The sequence below is a fragment of the Thalassophryne amazonica genome, chromosome 2 (assembly GCF_902500255.1).
Source record: "Thalassophryne amazonica chromosome 2, fThaAma1.1, whole genome shotgun sequence".
Classification (NCBI taxonomy): domain Eukaryota; kingdom Metazoa; phylum Chordata; class Actinopteri; order Batrachoidiformes; family Batrachoididae; genus Thalassophryne; species Thalassophryne amazonica.
Window position 1 is genome coordinate 5,942,441 of NC_047104.1, and position 18,570 is coordinate 5,961,010.

An 18,570-nucleotide genomic window follows, 5' to 3' on the forward strand; every position below is an offset into this window, starting at 1 on the left:
GACCAGAAACCATATTGAACCTCTGGTGCCAGTCGCAGACTGAACAGTCCCCCCCCCCCTAAATATTGGTCCACCCTGCCTTCACTGCGTACGTGTCATTTCTGAGCGTCACCAGCAATTCACTGATTAACACCTCGTTTCTGCTTCAAACTGCCTCCAGTCATCTATCTCAGCGACAGATATCTAAAGTTTTTGTACAACAATAATTTCCACACAAATTCAGCATTATTTGCCTCTAATCACTTTTGGAATCACAGAGGACTGTTTCATCTGTACCCTTTTTTCCTCTCGGAGGTGGAGAGCATATTTGGAACAGGTTAATAGGTAATTATTACCTCCGCCAAGGAGGTTATGTTTTCGGTAGCGTTTGTTTGTTTGTCTGTCAGCAGGATAACTCAAAATGTTTTGAACAGATGTTGATGAAATTTTGACATTCTAGTTTCTAACTCCACAAAAACAAGGCAGAAAGGCTTGAAAAAAAATTAGGGTGTAACATAGTCAAATGGTCTATCAAACAACGTTTGGTGATGATCGGATTCTGGATCTGGTGATCCAGAATATGCAAAAATATAGGGAAAATAGAAAATGTGTCAGTGTGAGGTGACAAATGAAGCTAGAGATGCACAACTAACCCCAAATTGTAGCTGAATCTGTACTGATTCAGTAAGGTGTCATCAGATTTGATGTAGCTTAAAATATTATGGAGCTAGATCCAGAAGAAAACCGCCATTACCGAAAAATCGTTTTTATACAATAACTTTTTAACTAATAAAGACATAAAAGTGATTCCAAGTTCTAGTGGTATGTTTTCATGGTCAAGGATGTCAAATATAAAGGAAAGAAAAGTGTATGTATCATAGTTTTGGTTGTAACACCGAATTGTTGAATAGATCACTGTGCCAAGGAGGGAATCTCTTTAGGGTCAGTGACCCTATGGCCTTGTTTAGAGAAGCGTTTCATAAATGTTAAAAAATTCATATATTTGCAGTTTAGTTGAATAATAAATTGAACTTTGTCTCATTTGTTTTTGTCTATAAGCACATGCAATATCAATATCAGTGCTCAGATGACAGTAGCTTCTGGGAAAGGTGCAAGTTGCAATAAACTGTGATGCCAAGCGCTAAGGATACATGCTATCCAGTCACAGCAGATGAAACTTTTTTTTTTTTACTACTGAGCAAACATTGTTAGACTTTTTTAGATTCAATGATTCCACGGCGTGTAGATGTTATGGCATCAGTGACCCCATGGCCTTGGCGGAGGTTTGCAATCTGAGTGCTTCTAGTTTGTAATGTTTATATTGTAATAGCTTGGTAAAACAGTTGCATGTTGACTCCTTCTATATAAGCAGCTGTAAAAGAATGTTTATGATAAATTTAACATGTTGTTATGCAGCTCAATCAATTTTATTTATATAGCGCCAAATCACAAACAGTTGCCCCAAGGCACTTTATATTGTAAGGCAAGGCCATACAATAATTACGTAAAAACCCCAATGGTCAAAACGACCCCCTGTGAGCAAGCACTTGGCGACAGTGGGAAGGAAAAACTCCCTTTTAACAGGAAGAAACCTCCAGCAGAACCAGGCTCAGGGAGGGGCAGTCTTCTGCTGGGACTGGTTGGGGCTGAGGGAGAGAACCAGGAAAAAGACATGCTGTGGAGGGGAGCAGAGATCAATCACTAATGATTAAATGCAGAGTGGTGCATACAGAGCAAAAAGAGAAAGAAACACTCAGTGCATCATGGGAACCCCCCAGCAGTCTAAGTCTATAGCAGCATAACTAAGGGATGGTTCAGGGTCACCTGATCCAGCCCTAACTATAAGCTGTAGCAAAAAGGAAAGTTTTAAGCCTAATCTTAAAAGTAGAGAGGGTGTCTGTCTCCCTGATCTGAATTGGGAGCTGGTTCCACAGGAGAGGAGCCTGAAAGCTGAAGGCTCTGCCTCCCATTCTACTCTTACAAACCCTAGGAACTACAAGTAAGCCTGCAGTCTGAGAGCGAAACGCTCTATTGGGGTGATATGGTACTATGAGGTCCCTAAGATAAGATGGGACCTGATTATTCAAAACCTTATAAGAAGAAGAATTTTAAATTCTATTCTAGAATTAACAGGAAGCCAATGAAGAGAGGCCAATATGGGTGAGATATGCTCTCTCCTTCTAGTCCCCGTTAGTACTCTAGCTGCAGCATTTTGAATTAACTGAAGGCTTTTCAGGGAACTTTTAGGACAACCTGATAATAATGAATTACAATAGTCCATCCTAGAGGAAATAAATGCACGAATTAGCTTTTCAGCATCACTCTGAGACAAGACCTTTCTAATTTTACAGATATTGCGCAAATGCAAAAAAGCAGTCCTACATATTTGCTTAATATGCACATTGAATGACATATCCTGATCAAAAATGACTCCAAGATTTCTCACAGTATTACTAGAGGTCAGGGTAATGCCATCCAGAGTAAGGATCTGGTTAGACACCATGTTTCTAAGATTTGTGGGGCCAAGTACAATAACTTCAGTTTTATCTGAGTTTAAAAGCAGGAAATTAGAGGTCATCCATGTCTTTATGTCTGCAGTTTAGCTAATTGGTGTGTGTCCTCTGGCTTCATGGATAGATAAAGCTGGGTATCATCTGCGTAACAATGAAAATTTAAGCAATGCCGTCTAATAATACTGCCTAAGGGAAGCATGTATAAAGTGAATAAAATTGGTCCTAGCACAGAACCTTGTGGAACTCCATAATTAACCTTAGTCTGTGAAGAAGATTCCCCATTTACATGAACAAATTGTAATCTATTAGATAAATATGATTCAAACCACCGCAGCGCAGTGCCTTTAATACCTATGGCATGCTCTAATCTCTGTAATAAAATTTTATGGTCAACAGTATCAAAAGCAGCACTGAGGTCTAACAGAACAAACACAGAGATGAGTCCACTGTCTGAGGCCATAAGATCATTTGTAACCTTCACTAATGCTGTTTCTGTACTATGATGAATTCTAAAACCTGACTGAAACTCTTCAAATAGACCATTCCTCTGCAGATGATCAGTTAGGTGTTTTACAACTACCCTTTCAAGAATTTTTGAGAGAAAAGGAAGGTTGGAGATTGGTCTATAATTAGCTAAGATAGCTGGGTCAAGTGATGGCTTTTTAAGTAATGGTTTAATTACTGCCACCTTAAAAGCCTGTGGTACATAGCCAACTAATAAAGATAGATTGATCATATTTAAGATCGAAGCATTAAATAATGGTAGGGCTTCCTTGAGCAGCTTGGTAGGAATGGGGTCTAATAGACATGTTGATGGTTTGGATGAAGTAACTAATGAAAATAACTCAGAACAATCTGAGAGAAAGAGTCTAACCAAATACCGGCATCACTGAAAGCAGCCAAAGATAACGATACGTCTTTGGGATGGTTATGAGTAATTTTTTCTCTAATAGTTAAAATTTTATTAGCAAAGAAAGTCATGAAGTCATTACTAGTTAAAGTTAAAGGAATACTTGGCTCAATAGAGCTCTGACTCTTTGTCAGCCTGGCTACAGTGCTGAAAAGAAACCTGGGGTTGTTCTTATTTTCTTCAATTAGTGATGAGTAGTAAGATGTCCTAGCTTTACGGAGGGCTTTTTTATAGAGCAACAGACTCGTTTTCCAGGCTAAGTGAAGATCTTCTAAATTAGTGAGACGCCATTTCGTCTCCAACTTACGGGTTATCTGCTTTAAGCTGCGAGTTTGTGAGTTATACCACGGAGTCAGGCACTTCTGATTTAAAGCTCTCTTTTTCGGAGGAGCTACAGCATCCAAAGTTGTCTTCAATGAGGATGTAAAACTATTGACGAGATACTCTATCTCACTTACAGAGTTTAGGTAGCTACTCTGCACTGTGTTGGTATATGGTGTTGGTATATGGCGCAGCCTTGGGCTCTTGCTTGCCTCTACTGGTGGTTGGCTCTCACTGCGGTATTGTATCACTTCCTGTTCCGGAGCACAGCGGTGTTTTTCTGTATCTGTTAGCTGTTTAATCTGCGCAGTTAGATTGATCTAGTTATCTAGATTACGATTTGTTTCCCAGTGTAATCTTTACGTGCCTTAACTAAAGCACTCATTCTGCTGAATCACCTCTAAATTATTTACACATTATTCACTTTGCGTGTTTTTAGGAATCCGCTAGCTTAGCGTAGCTACTAGCTCTTAGCCGATTTAGCATGGCGGCTTCTCCTGTCTCTCCCGCACTTTTCTGCTCTGGGTGTGAAATGTTTAGTTATTCCTCGGCCTCCTTTAGCAGTAATGGTACTTGTAATAAGTGTAGCTTATTCGTAGCTTTGGAGGCCAGGCTGGGCGAATTGGAGACTCGGCTCCGCACCGTGGAAAATTCTACAGCTAGCCAGGCCCCTGTAGTCGGTGCGGACCAAGGTAGCTTAGCCGCCGTTAGTTCCCCCCTGGCAGATCCCGAGCAGCCGGGAAAAGGCCGACTGGGTGACTGTGAGGAGGAAGCGTAGCCCTAAACAGAAGCCCCGTGTACACCGCCAACCCATTCACATTTCTAACCGTTTTTCCCCACTCGACGACACACCCGCCGAGGATCAAACTCTGGTTATTGGCGACTCTGTTTTGAGAAATGTGAAGTTAGCGACACCAGCAACCATAGTCAATTGTCTTCCGGGGGCCAGAGCAGGCGACATTGAAGGAAATTTGAAACTGCTGGTTAAGGCTAAGCGTAAATTTGGTAAGATTGTAATTCACGTCGGCAGTAATGACACTCGGTTACGCCAATCGGAGGTCACTAAAATTAACATTAAATCGGTGTGTAACTTTGCAAAAACAATGTCGGACTCTGTAGTTTTCTCTGGGCCCCTCCCCAATCGGACCGGGAGTGACATGTTTAGCCGCATGTTCTCCTTGAATTGCTGGCTGTCTGAGTGGTGTCCAAAAAATGAGGTGGGCTTCATAGATAATTGGCAAAGCTTCTGGGGAAAACCTGGTCTTGTTAGGAGAGACGGCATCCATCCCACTTTGGATGGAGCAGCTCTCATTTCTAGAAATCTGGCTAATTTTCTTAAATCCTCCAAACCGTGACTATCCAGGGTTGGGACCAGGAAGCAGAGTTGTAGTCTTACACACCTCTCTGCAGCTTCTCTCCCCCTGCCATCCCCTCATTACCCCATCCCCGTAGAGACGGTGCCTGCTCCCAGACTACCAATAACCAGCAAAAATCTATTTAAGCATAAAAATTCAAAAGAAAAATAATATAGCACCTTCAACTGCACCACAGACTAAAACAGTTAAATGTGGTCTATTAAACATTAGGTCTCTCTCTTCTAAGTCCCTGTTGGTAAATGATATAATAATTGATCAACATATTGATTTATTCTGCCTAACAGAAACCTGGTTACAGCAGGATGAATATGTTAGTTTAAATGAGTCAACACCCCCGAGTCACACTAACTGTCAGAATGCTCGTAGCACGGGCCGTGGCGGTGGATTAGCAGCAATCTTCCATTCCAGCTTATTAATTAATCAAAAACCCAGACAGAGCTTAATTCATTTGAAAGCTTGTCTCTTAGTCTTGTCCATCCAAATTGGAAGTCCCAAAAACCAGTTTTATTTGTTATTATCTATCGTCCACCTGGTCGTTACTGTGAGTTTCTCTGTGAATTTTCAGACCTTTTGTCTGACTTAGTGCTTAGCTCAGATAAGATAATTATAGTGGGCGATTTTAACATCCACACAGATGCTGAGAATGACAGCCTCAACACTGCATTTAATCTATTATTAGACTCTATTGGCTTTGCTCAAAAAGTAAATGAGTCCACCCACCACTTTAATCATATCTTAGATCTTGTTCTGACTTATGGTATGGAAATAGAAGACTTAACAGTATTCCCTGAAAACTCCCTTCTGTCTGATCATTTTTTAATAACATTTACATTTACTCTGATGGACTACCCAGCAGTAGGGAATAAGTTTCATTACACTAGAAGTCTTTCAGAAAGCGCTGTAACTAGGTTTAAGGATATGATTCCTTCTTTGTGTTCTCTAATGCCATGTGGCAACACGGTGCAGAGTGGCTACCTAGGCTCTGTAAGGGAGATAGAGTATCTCGTCAATAGTTTTACATCCTCATTGAAGACAACTTTGGATGCTGTAGCTCCTCTGAAAAAGAGAGCTTTAAATCAGAAGTGTCTGACTCCATGGTATAACTCTCAAACTCGTAGCTTAAAGCAGATAACCCGTAAGTTGGAGAGGAAATGGCGTCTCACTAATTTAGAAGATCTTCACTTAGCCTGGAAAAAGAGTCTGTTGCTCTATAAAAAAGCCCTCCGTAAAGCTAGGACATCTTTCTACTCATCACTAATTGAAGAAAATAAGAACAACCCCAGGTTTCTTTTCAGCACTGTAGCCAGGCTGACAAAGAGTCAGAGCTCTATTGAGCTGAGTATTCCATTATCTTTAACTAGTAATGAGTTCATGACTTTCTTTGCTAACAAAATTTTAACTATTAGAGAAAAAATTACTCATAACCATCCCAAAGACGTATCGTTATCTTTGGCTGCTTTCAGTGATGCCGGTATTTGGTTAGACTCTTTCTCTCCGATTGTTCTGTCTGAGTTATTTCATTAGTTACTTCATCCAAACCATCAACATGTTTATTAGACCCCATTCCTACCAGGCTGCCTCAAGGAAGCCCTACCATTATTTAATGCTTCGATCTTAAATATGATCAATCTATCTTTGTTAGTTGGCTATGTACCACAGGCTTTTAAGGTGGCAGTAATTAAACCATTACTTAAAAAGCCATCACTTGACCCAGCTATCTTAGCTAATTATAGGCCAATCTCCAACCTTCCTTTTCTCCTCAAAAATTCTTGAAAGGGTAGTTGTAAAACAGCTAACTGATCATCTGCAGAGGAATGGTCTATTTGAAGAGTTTCAGTCAGGTTTTAGAATTCATCATAGTACAGAAACAGCATTAGTGAAGGTTACAAATGATCTTCTTATGGCCTCGGACAGTGGACTCATCTCTGTGCTTGTTCTGTTAGACCTCAGTGCTGCTTTTGATACTGTTGACCATAAAATTTTATTACAGAGATTAGAGCATGCCATAGGTATTAAAGGCACTGCGCTGCGGTGGTTTGAATCATATTTGTCTAATAGATTACAATTTGTTCATGTAAATGGGGAATCTTCTTCACAGACTAAAGTTAATTATGGAGTTCCACAAGGTTCTGTGCTAGGACCAATTTTATTCACTTTATATATGCTTCCCTTAGGCAGTATTATTAGACGGTATTGCTTAAATTTTCATTGTTACGCAGATGATACCCAGCTTTATCTATCCATGAAGCCAGAGGACACACACCAATTAGCTAAACTGCAGGATTGTCTTACAGACATAAAGACATGGATGACCTCTAATTTCCTGCTTTTAAACTCAGATAAACTGAAGTTATTGTTCTTGGCCCCACAAATCTTAGAAACATGGTGTCTAACCAGATCCTTACTCTGGATGGCATTACCCTGACCTCTAGTAATACTGTGAGAAATCTTGGAGTCATTTTTTGATCAGGATATGTCATTCAAAGCGCATATTAAACAAATATGTAGGACTGCTTTTTTGCATTTACGCAATATCTCTAAAATCAGAAAGGTCTTGTCTCAGAGTGATGCTGAAAAACTAATTCATGCATTTATTTCCTCTAGGCTGGACTATTGTAATTCATTATTATCAGGTTGTCCTAAAAGTTCCCTAAAAAGCCTTCAGTTAATTCAAAATGCTGCAGCTAGAGTGCTGACGGGGACTAGAAGGAGAGAGCATATCTCACCCATATTGGCCTCTCTTCATTGGCTTCCTGTTAATTCTAGAATAGAATTTAAAATTCTTCTTCTTACTTATAAGGTTTTGAATAATCAGGTCCCATCTTATCTTAGGGACCTCGTAGTACCATATCACCCCAATAGAGCACTTCGCTCTCAGACTGCAGGCTTACTTGTAGTTCCTAGGGTTTGTAAGAGTAGAATGGGAGGCAGAGCCTTCAGCTTTCAGGCTCCTCTCCTGTGGAACCAGCTCCCAATTCAGATCAGGGAGACAGACACCCTCTCTACTTTTAAGATTAGGCTTAAAACTTTCCTTTTTGCTAAAGCTTATAGTTAGGGCTGGATCAGGTGACCCTGAACCATCCCTTAGTTATGCTGCTATAGACGTAGACTGCTGGGGGGTTCCCATGATGCACTGTTTCTTTCTCTTTTGCTCTGTATGCACCACTCTGCATTTAATCATTAGTGATCGATCTCTGCTCCCCTCCACAGCATGTCTTTTTCCTGGTTCTCTCCCTCAGCCCCAACCAGTCCCAGCAGAAGACTGCCCCTCCCTGAGCCTGGTTCTGCTGGAGGTTTCTTCCTGTTAAAAGGGAGTTTTTTCCTTCCCACTGTAGCCAAGTGCTTGCTCACAGGGGGTCGTTTTGACCGTTGGGGTTTTACATCATTATTGTATGGCCTTGCCTTACAATATAAAGCGCCTTGGGGCAACTGTTTGTTGTGATTTGGCGCTATATAAAAAAAAAATTGATTGATTGATTGATAAAGAAGGAATCATATCCTTAAACCTAGTTACAGCGCTTTCTGAAAGACTTCTAGTGTAATGAAACTTATTCCCCACTGCTGGGTAGTCCATCAGAGTAAATGTAAATGTTATTAAGAAATGATCAGACAGAAGGGAGTTTTCAGGGAATACTGTTAAGTCTTCTATTTCCATACCATAAGTCAGAACAAGATCTAACATATGATTAAAGTGGTGGGTGGACTCATTTACATTTTGAGCAAAGTCAATTGAGTCTAATAATAGATTAAATGCAGTGTTGAGGCTGTCATTCTCAGCATCTGTGTGGATGTTACAATCACCCACTATAATTATCTTATCTGAGCTAAGCACCAAGTCAGACAAAAGGTCTGAAAATTCACAGAGAAACTCACAGTAACGACCAGGTGGACGATAGATAATAACAAATAAAACTGGTTTTTGGGACTTCCAATTTGGATGGACAAGACTAAGAGTCAAGCTTTCAAATGAATTAAAGCTCTGTCTGGGTTTTTGATTAATTAATAAGCTGGAATGGAAGATTGCTGCTAATCTTCCGCCTCGGCCCGTGCTACGAGCATTCTGGCAGTTAGTGTGACTCGGGGGTGTTGACTCATTTAAACTAACATATTCATCCTGCTGTAACCAGGTTTCTGTAAGGCAGAATAAATCAATATGTTGATCAATTATTATATCATTTACTAACAGGGACTTAGAAGAGAGACACCTAATGTTTAATAGACCACATTTAACTGTTTTAGTCTGTGGTGCAGTTGAAGGTGCTATATTTTTTCTTTTTTGAATTTTTATGCTTAAATAGATTTTTACTGGTTATTGGTGGTCTGGGAGCAGGCACCGTCTCTACAGGGATGGGGTAATGAGGGGATGGCAGGGGGAGAGAAGCTGCAGAGAGGTGTGTAAGACTACAACTCTGCTTCCTGGTCCCAACCCTGGATAGTCACGGTTTGGAGGATTTAAGAAAATTGGCCAGATTTCTAGAAATGAGAGCTGCTCCATCCAAAGTGGGATGGATGCCGTCTCTCCTAACAGACCAGGTTTTCCCCAGAAGCTTTGCCAATTATCTATGAAGCCCACCTCATTTTTTGGACACCACTCAGACAGCCAGCAATTCAAGGAGAACATGCGGCTAAACATGTCACTCCCGGTCCGATTGGGGAGGGGCCCAGAGAAAACTACAGAGTCCGACATTGTTTTTGCAAAGTTACACACCGATTCAATGTTAATTTTAGTGACCTCCGATTGGCGTAATTGTTTTTGCAAAGTTACACACCGATTCAATGTTAATTTTAGTGACCTCCGATTGGCGTAACCGGGTGTCATTACTGCCGACGTGAATTACAATCTTACCAAATTTACGCTTAGCCTTAGCCAGCAGTTTCAAATTTCCTTCAATGTCGCCTGCTCTGGCCCCCGGAAGACAATTGACAATGGTTGCTGGTGTCGCTAACTTCACATTTCTCAAAACAGAGTCGCCAATAACCAGAGTTTGATCCTCGGTGGGTGTGTCGTCGAGTGGGGAAAAACGGTTAGAGATGTGAACGGGTTGGCGGTGTACACGGGGCTTCTGTTTAGGGCTACGCTTCCTCCTCACAGTCACCCAGTCGGCCTGCTTTCCCGGCTGCTCGGGATCTGCCAGAGGGAAACTAACGGCGGCTAAGCTACCTTGGTCCGCACCTACTACAGGGGCCTGGCTAGCTGTAGAATTTTCCACGGTGCGGAGCCGAGTCTCCAATTCGCCCAGCCTGGCCTCCAAAGCTACGAATAAGCTACACTTATTACAAGTACCATTACTGCAAAGGAAGCCGAGGAATAACTAAACATTTCACACCCAGAGCAGAAAAGTGCAGGAGAGACAGGAGAAGCCGTCATGCTAAACCAGCTAAGAGCTAGTAGCTGCGCAGATGAGCTCTGCTGTGTGGGCACACTGGCGCAATGACTCACACTCAATACGAGCATTTACGCAGAACGCCAGCTCGCAAAAGAGCAATTTTGCAGACAATAACGGACTAACACAAAGTTAAAAGTTGGATCATGGTGTCAAAATGAGCTGCGGAAGAAATAAAGCCAGCGAGATGAAGCGCAGAGGTGACCGTCCATGAACCTGTGGTTCAGTTCCAGCTGGTCTGGTTATGGATAGGTTTTGTGTTTGTGGATTGTGTTTTGGGTGGTGGGGTGGGGGGTGAACAGGTGCGGGTGTACGTAATTAATTGTGGTGTCTTTTTCTTTTTGGTCACAGAGAGCTGGGTGCACACGCTGCATTTAATGACTCTGGACCACAGGTGAACTGCAGCCTGACACACAGATGCGCACACCAGCCAAACTGTACAGGAGAGTCTTTTTTTTTTTTGGACTGTTTAAAAAAAAAAAAAAAGACATCTTGAATGGATGCTGTGAATTGAAAACCCACAATTTAAAGGGACAAGTGTGGGAGGGGTGGACAAGTGTGCCTAAACGTGCACCAACGTTGCATTACATGGATCATATGTGGCTTGGTGTGGATCATATGCTGTGACATGAGTCACTCGAGGCTGGACGGGGCTCAAATGACAGGTCAGTCGTGGCTCATTAGAGGCTGATACCTGGCACGTGAGGTACTAAGAGGCACATAGAGGCTTCTTAGTCGCGGATACGTGATAATTAAATTAATTAACGTGGATCATTCTTTCAATAATCGCTGACACACCCATGCGTGGCTCATTATTCATGGCTCATGGTCTGGCTGTTTATATTCCAGTATATGGTGAAAATAAGTTTCTACGGGGCTTTCCCAGGAAACAAAGCAAAATAAACTAATTATAAAAGTACACAAAAGTACAAAACAACAAACCTCAAATTAAAGCACTACTAATTAATACAGGAATAAAAGGTGCAATGTTTTTTTTCTGTCTTCCAGAGGATTTTTGTGACAGGTTTAGACTTATCTGGAAAATGTATATCTGCTGAAACATGAAATAAATACGTCCTCAAATCAAATTCTGAGAACTTGGACACTTTGGACAAACCTTCAGTCAGCGACGAAGCGGAACAAAACCGCTTTTCGTCTGTACGCCATGTTGGTTCGTGTGCGTCTCGTAGTAAAACCTGAAGGGCTCAAACAAAGCTCTCGACTTTAATTCAGACTTTTTGGGGAGTTTGAGCACCTTGTAAATACTGCTGAGTTTAAAAAATAAAGACATGACATTACTCCCCTGAGCTATGACGACTTTATTACATTTATGGTGGGAAACGAAGTGAGCATCATAAAAAATGTGAAATTTAGGGACATGAACACAAAGAAAGAATAATTAGTGAACGTTGGGAAAATGGGAGAATTGTTCTGGAAAACTGGCTGATTGTCATTAATTAAACTTTTTAAAGTAAATTTAGCTGTTTCTGCTGAACGCCATATTTAAGCCTTTAAAGGGAGCCGGCTGACTGTCTATTCCAGGTGATGTCACTGATGACATCATCACCCATGTCAACCATCGAGTGACATTATTGATAATTATAAGCTTTGTGATTGGCAGTATATTATTCTAATACCCAAATATAGAATTGAGTTTATTTATGTGGCACCAGATCATAAATCATCCAGATGCAAGTCTCCACTTGTTTTTTTGTTTTTTTTTTGGGGGGGGGTACAATCACATCCTATTTTTCACAATTTAACCAAATATTTTTGTAAAATTACCTGGTTCTGCCTCTTTAATAGGATATGTTCCAAACTTTAATGCCACCTATTTGAGAAGGGGATCCACTTTTACGCTATGTTCCATAGAACTTGGGCTTGTATGAATAATTCACATCCTGTAAAACACCCCCAGGAAAAAGGTCAAGTCACATTTTGCAAAAACGGGCCCATCGTGTTTGGGTGATTCTTTAACTACGGGCACTATTGGCCTTGTAAATGTAATTTCCACCACACCATTGCCTTACAATATAAAGCGCCTTGGGGCAACTGTTTGTTGTGATTTGGCGCTATATACATGTGCTCTGATGTCACTGTTTATCTCCATAGAAACTACCCAAACAATCTTTCATACAAACTGTTTAAAGGGACATTACATTGTTATGGTGGAATTAATGGCAATAGTGTGGGACAACTACATTTTGTTTAAAAAAAATCACAACAGTTGTATGACATTGAATACCCCAATTATGTTTTGATTATTTTACTGATATTTTATTCAGAGATATTTTAAAACATTAGAAAAAACGTCTCTTTACCATTCATTTTTATCATTGAAGATCAAAAGTCTGGGTGTGGGACAAGCACAAAACGGCAATATTTGCATATAATGATGCTGAAAAAAGGTGAAAAAGTCATCATAGACTACTAGAACAAATTTCTTAACACACTTTCATTGTAAAGATAACTATAAAAGTGTGAAATTTCCCCTTTTTTGTGTTTTTCATACAATATGATCAAAGGTCATAAGTGCCCGTAGTCTAAGAATCACCCGTTTGTGGAATGCAGCTAACACCAACAGGTGAAAATATGGTTTCCATGGCAACATTTAAATAATAATAAAAATGACCTCAACAATATTTACTTGATTTTCAGTCAAAGTCTCCCGTCTGATTACAATTCTTCAGAAATTTACAATTTTGTTCACAATTTCATTACCGTCTGCACTGACCAGTCAGGATCTACCATCCACATGACGGCCCGGTGTCGCCGACCGAACGGTCGCCCCCTAAAAATCGGCCCCCCCTGCCTTCACTGCGCATGCGTAATTTCTGAGTGTCACCAGCAATTCACTGATTATCAGCTCGTTTCTGCTTCAAACTGCCTCCAGTCATCATCTGTCTCAGCCACAGACATCTGAATCATTTCCACATAAATTCAGCATTATTTCATCATAAAAGACGTCTTCACAGTGTCAATAACGACTCACCAATTATCACCTCATTTCTGCTGAAAATGGCCTCATTTCTGCTTAAAACTGACTTTAAAAATTATTTTAGAGGTTTTACTTTGATGGTTAATAATCCCATTATTCCCTTTGATCGCTTTGGGTGTAGAGAGTCAGACTCAGACGAGCTGCTGTGGTCCCAAATGACACATGCACAATGGAGGCGGAGGGACCGTTCAGGCTGCGACACCGGTTTTGTACTGTAGCATAAATGACCACTGGAAAAACAGATGCTCAACAAAATGATAAACACAACACACTTGTTATCCCTCACTTTTTTATGAGTAAAAGCAACATTTAATATTTTCTCTCTGCACATAAAAGACATCTCAAATTTTGTGAACAAAGTTGTTAAAATCTGTGTTGTCGAGCACCACAGTAGCCTTTTCAATCAGACACAGGTGATAAAACCAACCAACTCAACCAGCAATATTTCTGTCCGTAGATGAGCATTTTGTTTTTCTTTTTCCCACGTTGTGATAGTGTGTGTGTGTGTGTACAGGGGTGAGTGGGTGACTAACCAGAAATTGCGATTGTACCTCTGAAATATCATAAAAAAAATCCCTAATCCCTATAATCATGTCTAATTTGCAGATAACAGGAAGGTGAACAACATACTGTTCTCATTTTGTTTGCTTTTTTGTTTTTTGGTTTTTTTTAGTGGAGTGGGAAAGACGAATAGGGAGTATACTGGAAAAATACATACAGCTTTTTGCCAAATTTGCAGGAGTGAAGGAGAAAGTTTACAAGACAGTAGTGAGACCAACTATGTTGGACGGCTTAGAGACGGTGGCACTAACAAAAAGACAGGAGGTCTTTTTGTTAGGTCTTCTCTTCAGGAGTGACAAGGATGGATAGGATTAGGAATTAACATAGAGGGACAACTCAGGTGGGACAGTTTGGAGACAAAGTCAGAGAGGTGAGATTGAGATGGTTTGGACATGTGCAGAGGAGGGACCCAGGGTATATAGGGAGAAGGATGCTGAGGATGGAGCCACCAGGCAGGAGGAGAAGAGGGAGGACAAAGAGGAGGACATGCAGGTGGTTGGTGAGACAGAGGAAGACACAGAGGACAGGGTGAGATGGAGACGATTGATCTGTTGTAGCGCCCCCTAACGGGAACAGTTGAAAGACGTAGTTAAAGCCAATTTTACTGCTGGATCGAGTGCAGATTTGATGTCATCCCAAAAGAAAAGAAGTTTTTCAGTAAACTCAGATGTCCACTGGGTGGCGATGTTCTCCACTTCCTGTTTATTTTGGGGGTATTTCTTGGTGCGGGTGTTGTCCTTCTGTCCCGTCACTGAAGTCCTCATTATATTTCAAGGACCTGTTCTGAGGTTCATGCTGCATTACAAGGGCTGGTTCAGGGTCTTTTCTGAGGGCATCTTTCATGTCCTTAATGCAGTTAACTTGTCCTTCCACTCCATGAGTACCTTGGAGGTGAAAGGTGACGGATCTCTGTCCAATCTGTCCCTCTAAATGTGGTTTAAAACAACAAAAAACAACCCCAATTCAAAAACTGTCATTGGGTACTTTTTAAAAAGACGATCTGGTTTTTACAGAATTAAGAGCGATCTGGTCTGAATCGCAGTTTCAAAGTCACGGTGCGGTTCAGCTCTTTTTCATACAGATATCGAACAAAAGACTTAAAAAAAAATAAGATTGAATATAATATCACCTGAAATGAACAGTTAACTGAAGAACCCACAACCTGAACATCCTGAAGGTTTTAATGTTGGATTTTGTGTAATCACATGAACAAACATCTGAACAGGACAATATTTATATGTAGTTGACCTCACTTTTTATTTTTATTTTTTATGTGTACACAACACGCAGTTTGGAATGCATAAAATATTGCAGTTTTAACCCTTTTTTGCGTTGCACCACTCGTCAGATTGCTGCTTCATGTCGATTATAAGATGCTAACATTAGCATTTGGGTTAGCGTTAGTCATGTTATTTCAGGTGCGCTTAACCATTGTCAGCTTCAGATAGTTTTTAAAAATGTATTTATCTTTCAAGTCCATAACTGCGTGTCCTTTGTCTCACTTCCACATGTCAAATTAAACAGTGTAATCTTCTTCAGTTAGCTCATGAGTTAGCGCACTCTTAGCGCCAAGTCAGGAGAGAAGCTGATTGGTCAGGACACCGGTAACCTCAGACATTTTTACTGGAAAGGTCCAAATTTATAATATATGTTACAAGCATAATAAAATTGTACATTATTTGTAAAATTATTCTGAAAAATAACCGTTGTGCTTCATTGACCGTTTACAGTTTTTTGGCAGCTCGATCCAATCAGGCAGGTGACTGATTTGCACAACAATTATTTCAATTATATCACCATCAATAAATACAACAGAATCTGATTCACTGTGTCCACATCAACACTTTTTTGCGTGTGTTTTTGATGATGGCTGCTGGCTGCTTCATCTGTGTTTAGTTTGGTGATGTTTGTTCTTGATTGTTGAGTTTCAGACCTTCTGGAAGGTATTCTTGATTTTGCCAACTGTAACTACAAGGTGTGTCCACCAGGTTAAGAACTCTTAACTCACATTTTTGTCCAGTTTTCAGACTTTTGCTGCTCCTGATCTCACCAGTTGTATACATTTTTTCAAAGAATTTACCAAATAATTTTTGTACCTATACATTTTTAAAAATCACAGATGAACGTGTTATGTTGTTATTCAGACTAATGACAGCTTACTTGACTGACCATGATGACTATCTACAACTATAAGCAACAGGTTGGTTGTCATCGTGTCCTGAGGTTTTTTGAAATGGAGCAATATCTCCACCTAGTGGACATTGACCATTAATACAGTACAGCAGAATTTTGCCAAGAACTCTAGTTTAAAAATACTAACAAATCAGTTACCGGTATATCTCCTTTGAATGACATGAGTGAATATCTCACGCCAGTTGCCAGAAGTCCAGTTACTTTTGATTCCTTAAGAAAACACCGTTAACACTGGTTTCTGTAGGTCAACTCAATTTGTTGATTGTGTTTGCCATTCTTCAGTCTGGTCTTCAATAAATTTCCCATGCAGACGACGTCCCACAAAATGTATCAAAAATAACAATGACATCAAAACACTGAAGAAAATGTAAAGTCACAGTTTGACGAAGCGGTGCGGTCGGGCACGGAACAGCTCAAAGAGTTCAGTTATAATACGGCGATATCAAACAATTTCTGGTGTTGTCTTTTTGACAAACTGACAAAAAGTCTTTGTACATCACATCCCAGGTCACAGCTTCCTGGTGCAGGAAGTGGCTGCAGCTCCTCCCCAAAGAGTACGGTTTGGGTTCCGGCCGGCGGGTTTAGAGCAGTGAGCTGGTTGGACTGCCTGGCAGTGGGGGCGTGTGGCTGTGGGAGGGGCTGGGCCGCACAGGAAGCAGGTCGTAGTGTCCGGGGACGTGGCTGTTCCTGGGCAGGTCGTAGGGGTTCTGAGGGTAACCATGGACCACTGAGCCGGGCTGCAAGATGCTGATGGTTGGTTCTGACAGAGCAAAGAGTCAAATTAGTTATTTTATGATAAATAAAGCAAGAAGGAAATTTAAGAGCTGAAATTTTCCTTCCCACTGTCGCCAAGTGCTTGCTCATAGGGGGTCATTTTGACTGTTGGGGTTTTTCTGTAATTATTGTATGGCTTCTGCCTTACAATATAAAGTGCCTCAGGGCAACTGTTTGTTGTGATTTGTTGCTATATAAATAAAATTGATTTGATCTGAATTATAGCCGGGCCACTGCAGCCATTTTGACCCACAGTCTGTGAACACACCGACCACAACCAAACCAACCCTGAATGCTGCACAGGTTCTGCCCCTCTGGGTTATGGATCCAAATGGGTTTTAACGATTTCATTTTTTAATATGTGCATGTCGCAGACCTGAACGAGCGAAGCTGTTCAGCATCTCACCATGTCATTTACGTCCTTCAGACTTTTTTTGAGCAAATGCTTCAGGGGAGCATTAGCATGACTAAAATCTTTCAGTTTTTTTTGGGGGGGGGGGGGTAGCCCTGCCCTGCCCTGCCCCAGACCCCCTGCCTTTTTAAGCATTTTGCTTTTGTGGCCTTTCAGCTGAATTACAGCCCTCTTAACCCCCTGCCATTTTGAGCATTTTTTAATGTAGATGTAAATTAATATTCAAGGTTATGCTGCTTAACTAGTTATGCTGCTATAGACTTAGACTGCTGGGGGGTTCCCATGATGCACTGAGTGTTTCTTTCTCTTTTTGCTCTGTATGCACCACTCTGCATTTAATCATTAGTGATTGATCTCTGCTCCCCTCCACAGCATGTCTTTTTCCTGGTTCTCTCCTTTCAGCCCCAACCAGTCCCAGCAGAAGACTGCCCCTCCCTGAGCCTGGTTCTGCTGGAGGTTTCCTCCTGTTAAAAGGGAGTTTTTCCTTCCCACTGTCGCCAAGTGCTTGCTCACAGGGGGTCGTTTTGACCGTTGGGGTTTTTAACGTAATTATTATATGGCTTTGCCTTACAATATAAAGCGCCTTGGGGCAACTGTTTGTTGTGATTTGGCGCTATATAAATAAAATTGATTTGATTTGATTTACACACATACATACACACACACACACGAGATCTGTTAGAAAAGTATCTGACCTTTTTATTTTTTTCAAAAACCTGATGGATTTGAATCACGTGTGCTTGATGTTGAGATTAATTGTTGTATTTTGTCTGAGGTAATTGGAGAGTAAACGTAATTTCGTTGTTGTTGCATTTGTGATGACAATGACAAATCTCTCATTCATTCATATAAGACAACCCAAATTAAAGGAGAAATGCCGCTTTTAACAACCTGGACCTCATTTTGGGCATAAACTACGGTCGTTTACTCACCAATATATCTCTGGTGTCATTAGGAGTTTGTGGTTCAAATGACGTGTTCACTTCAAATCTGAGTCGAAACATTTTTCTTCTTCTACTTAAGTGGATTAGAACCTTTTGTGGTACACAGCACCAACTACTGTACAGGAGGAGCCGAGCAGTCAATATGTGTCATTGATTTCAAAATGCAGCTCTTTTCAATCAGACGTGTGGTGCTGTGACATGTCAA

The 18,570-nt window shown here is 40.9% G+C and overlaps 1 protein-coding gene across 1 annotated transcript in view; it reads right to left on the reverse strand.

Moving 5' to 3' along the window:
- Positions 1-16,519: 16,519 nt before the first annotated feature.
- LOC117521924 (multiple epidermal growth factor-like domains protein 11) overlaps positions 16,520-18,570 on the reverse strand; it is a 253,072-nt gene continuing 251,021 nt past the window's right edge. Inside the window, exon 21 of the mRNA XM_034183290.1 lies at positions 16,520-16,995. Coding sequence (XP_034039181.1) covers positions 16,817-16,995 — 179 coding nt within the window. The 3' untranslated portion in view covers positions 16,520-16,816. The remainder of the gene's footprint in view (positions 16,996-18,570) is intronic.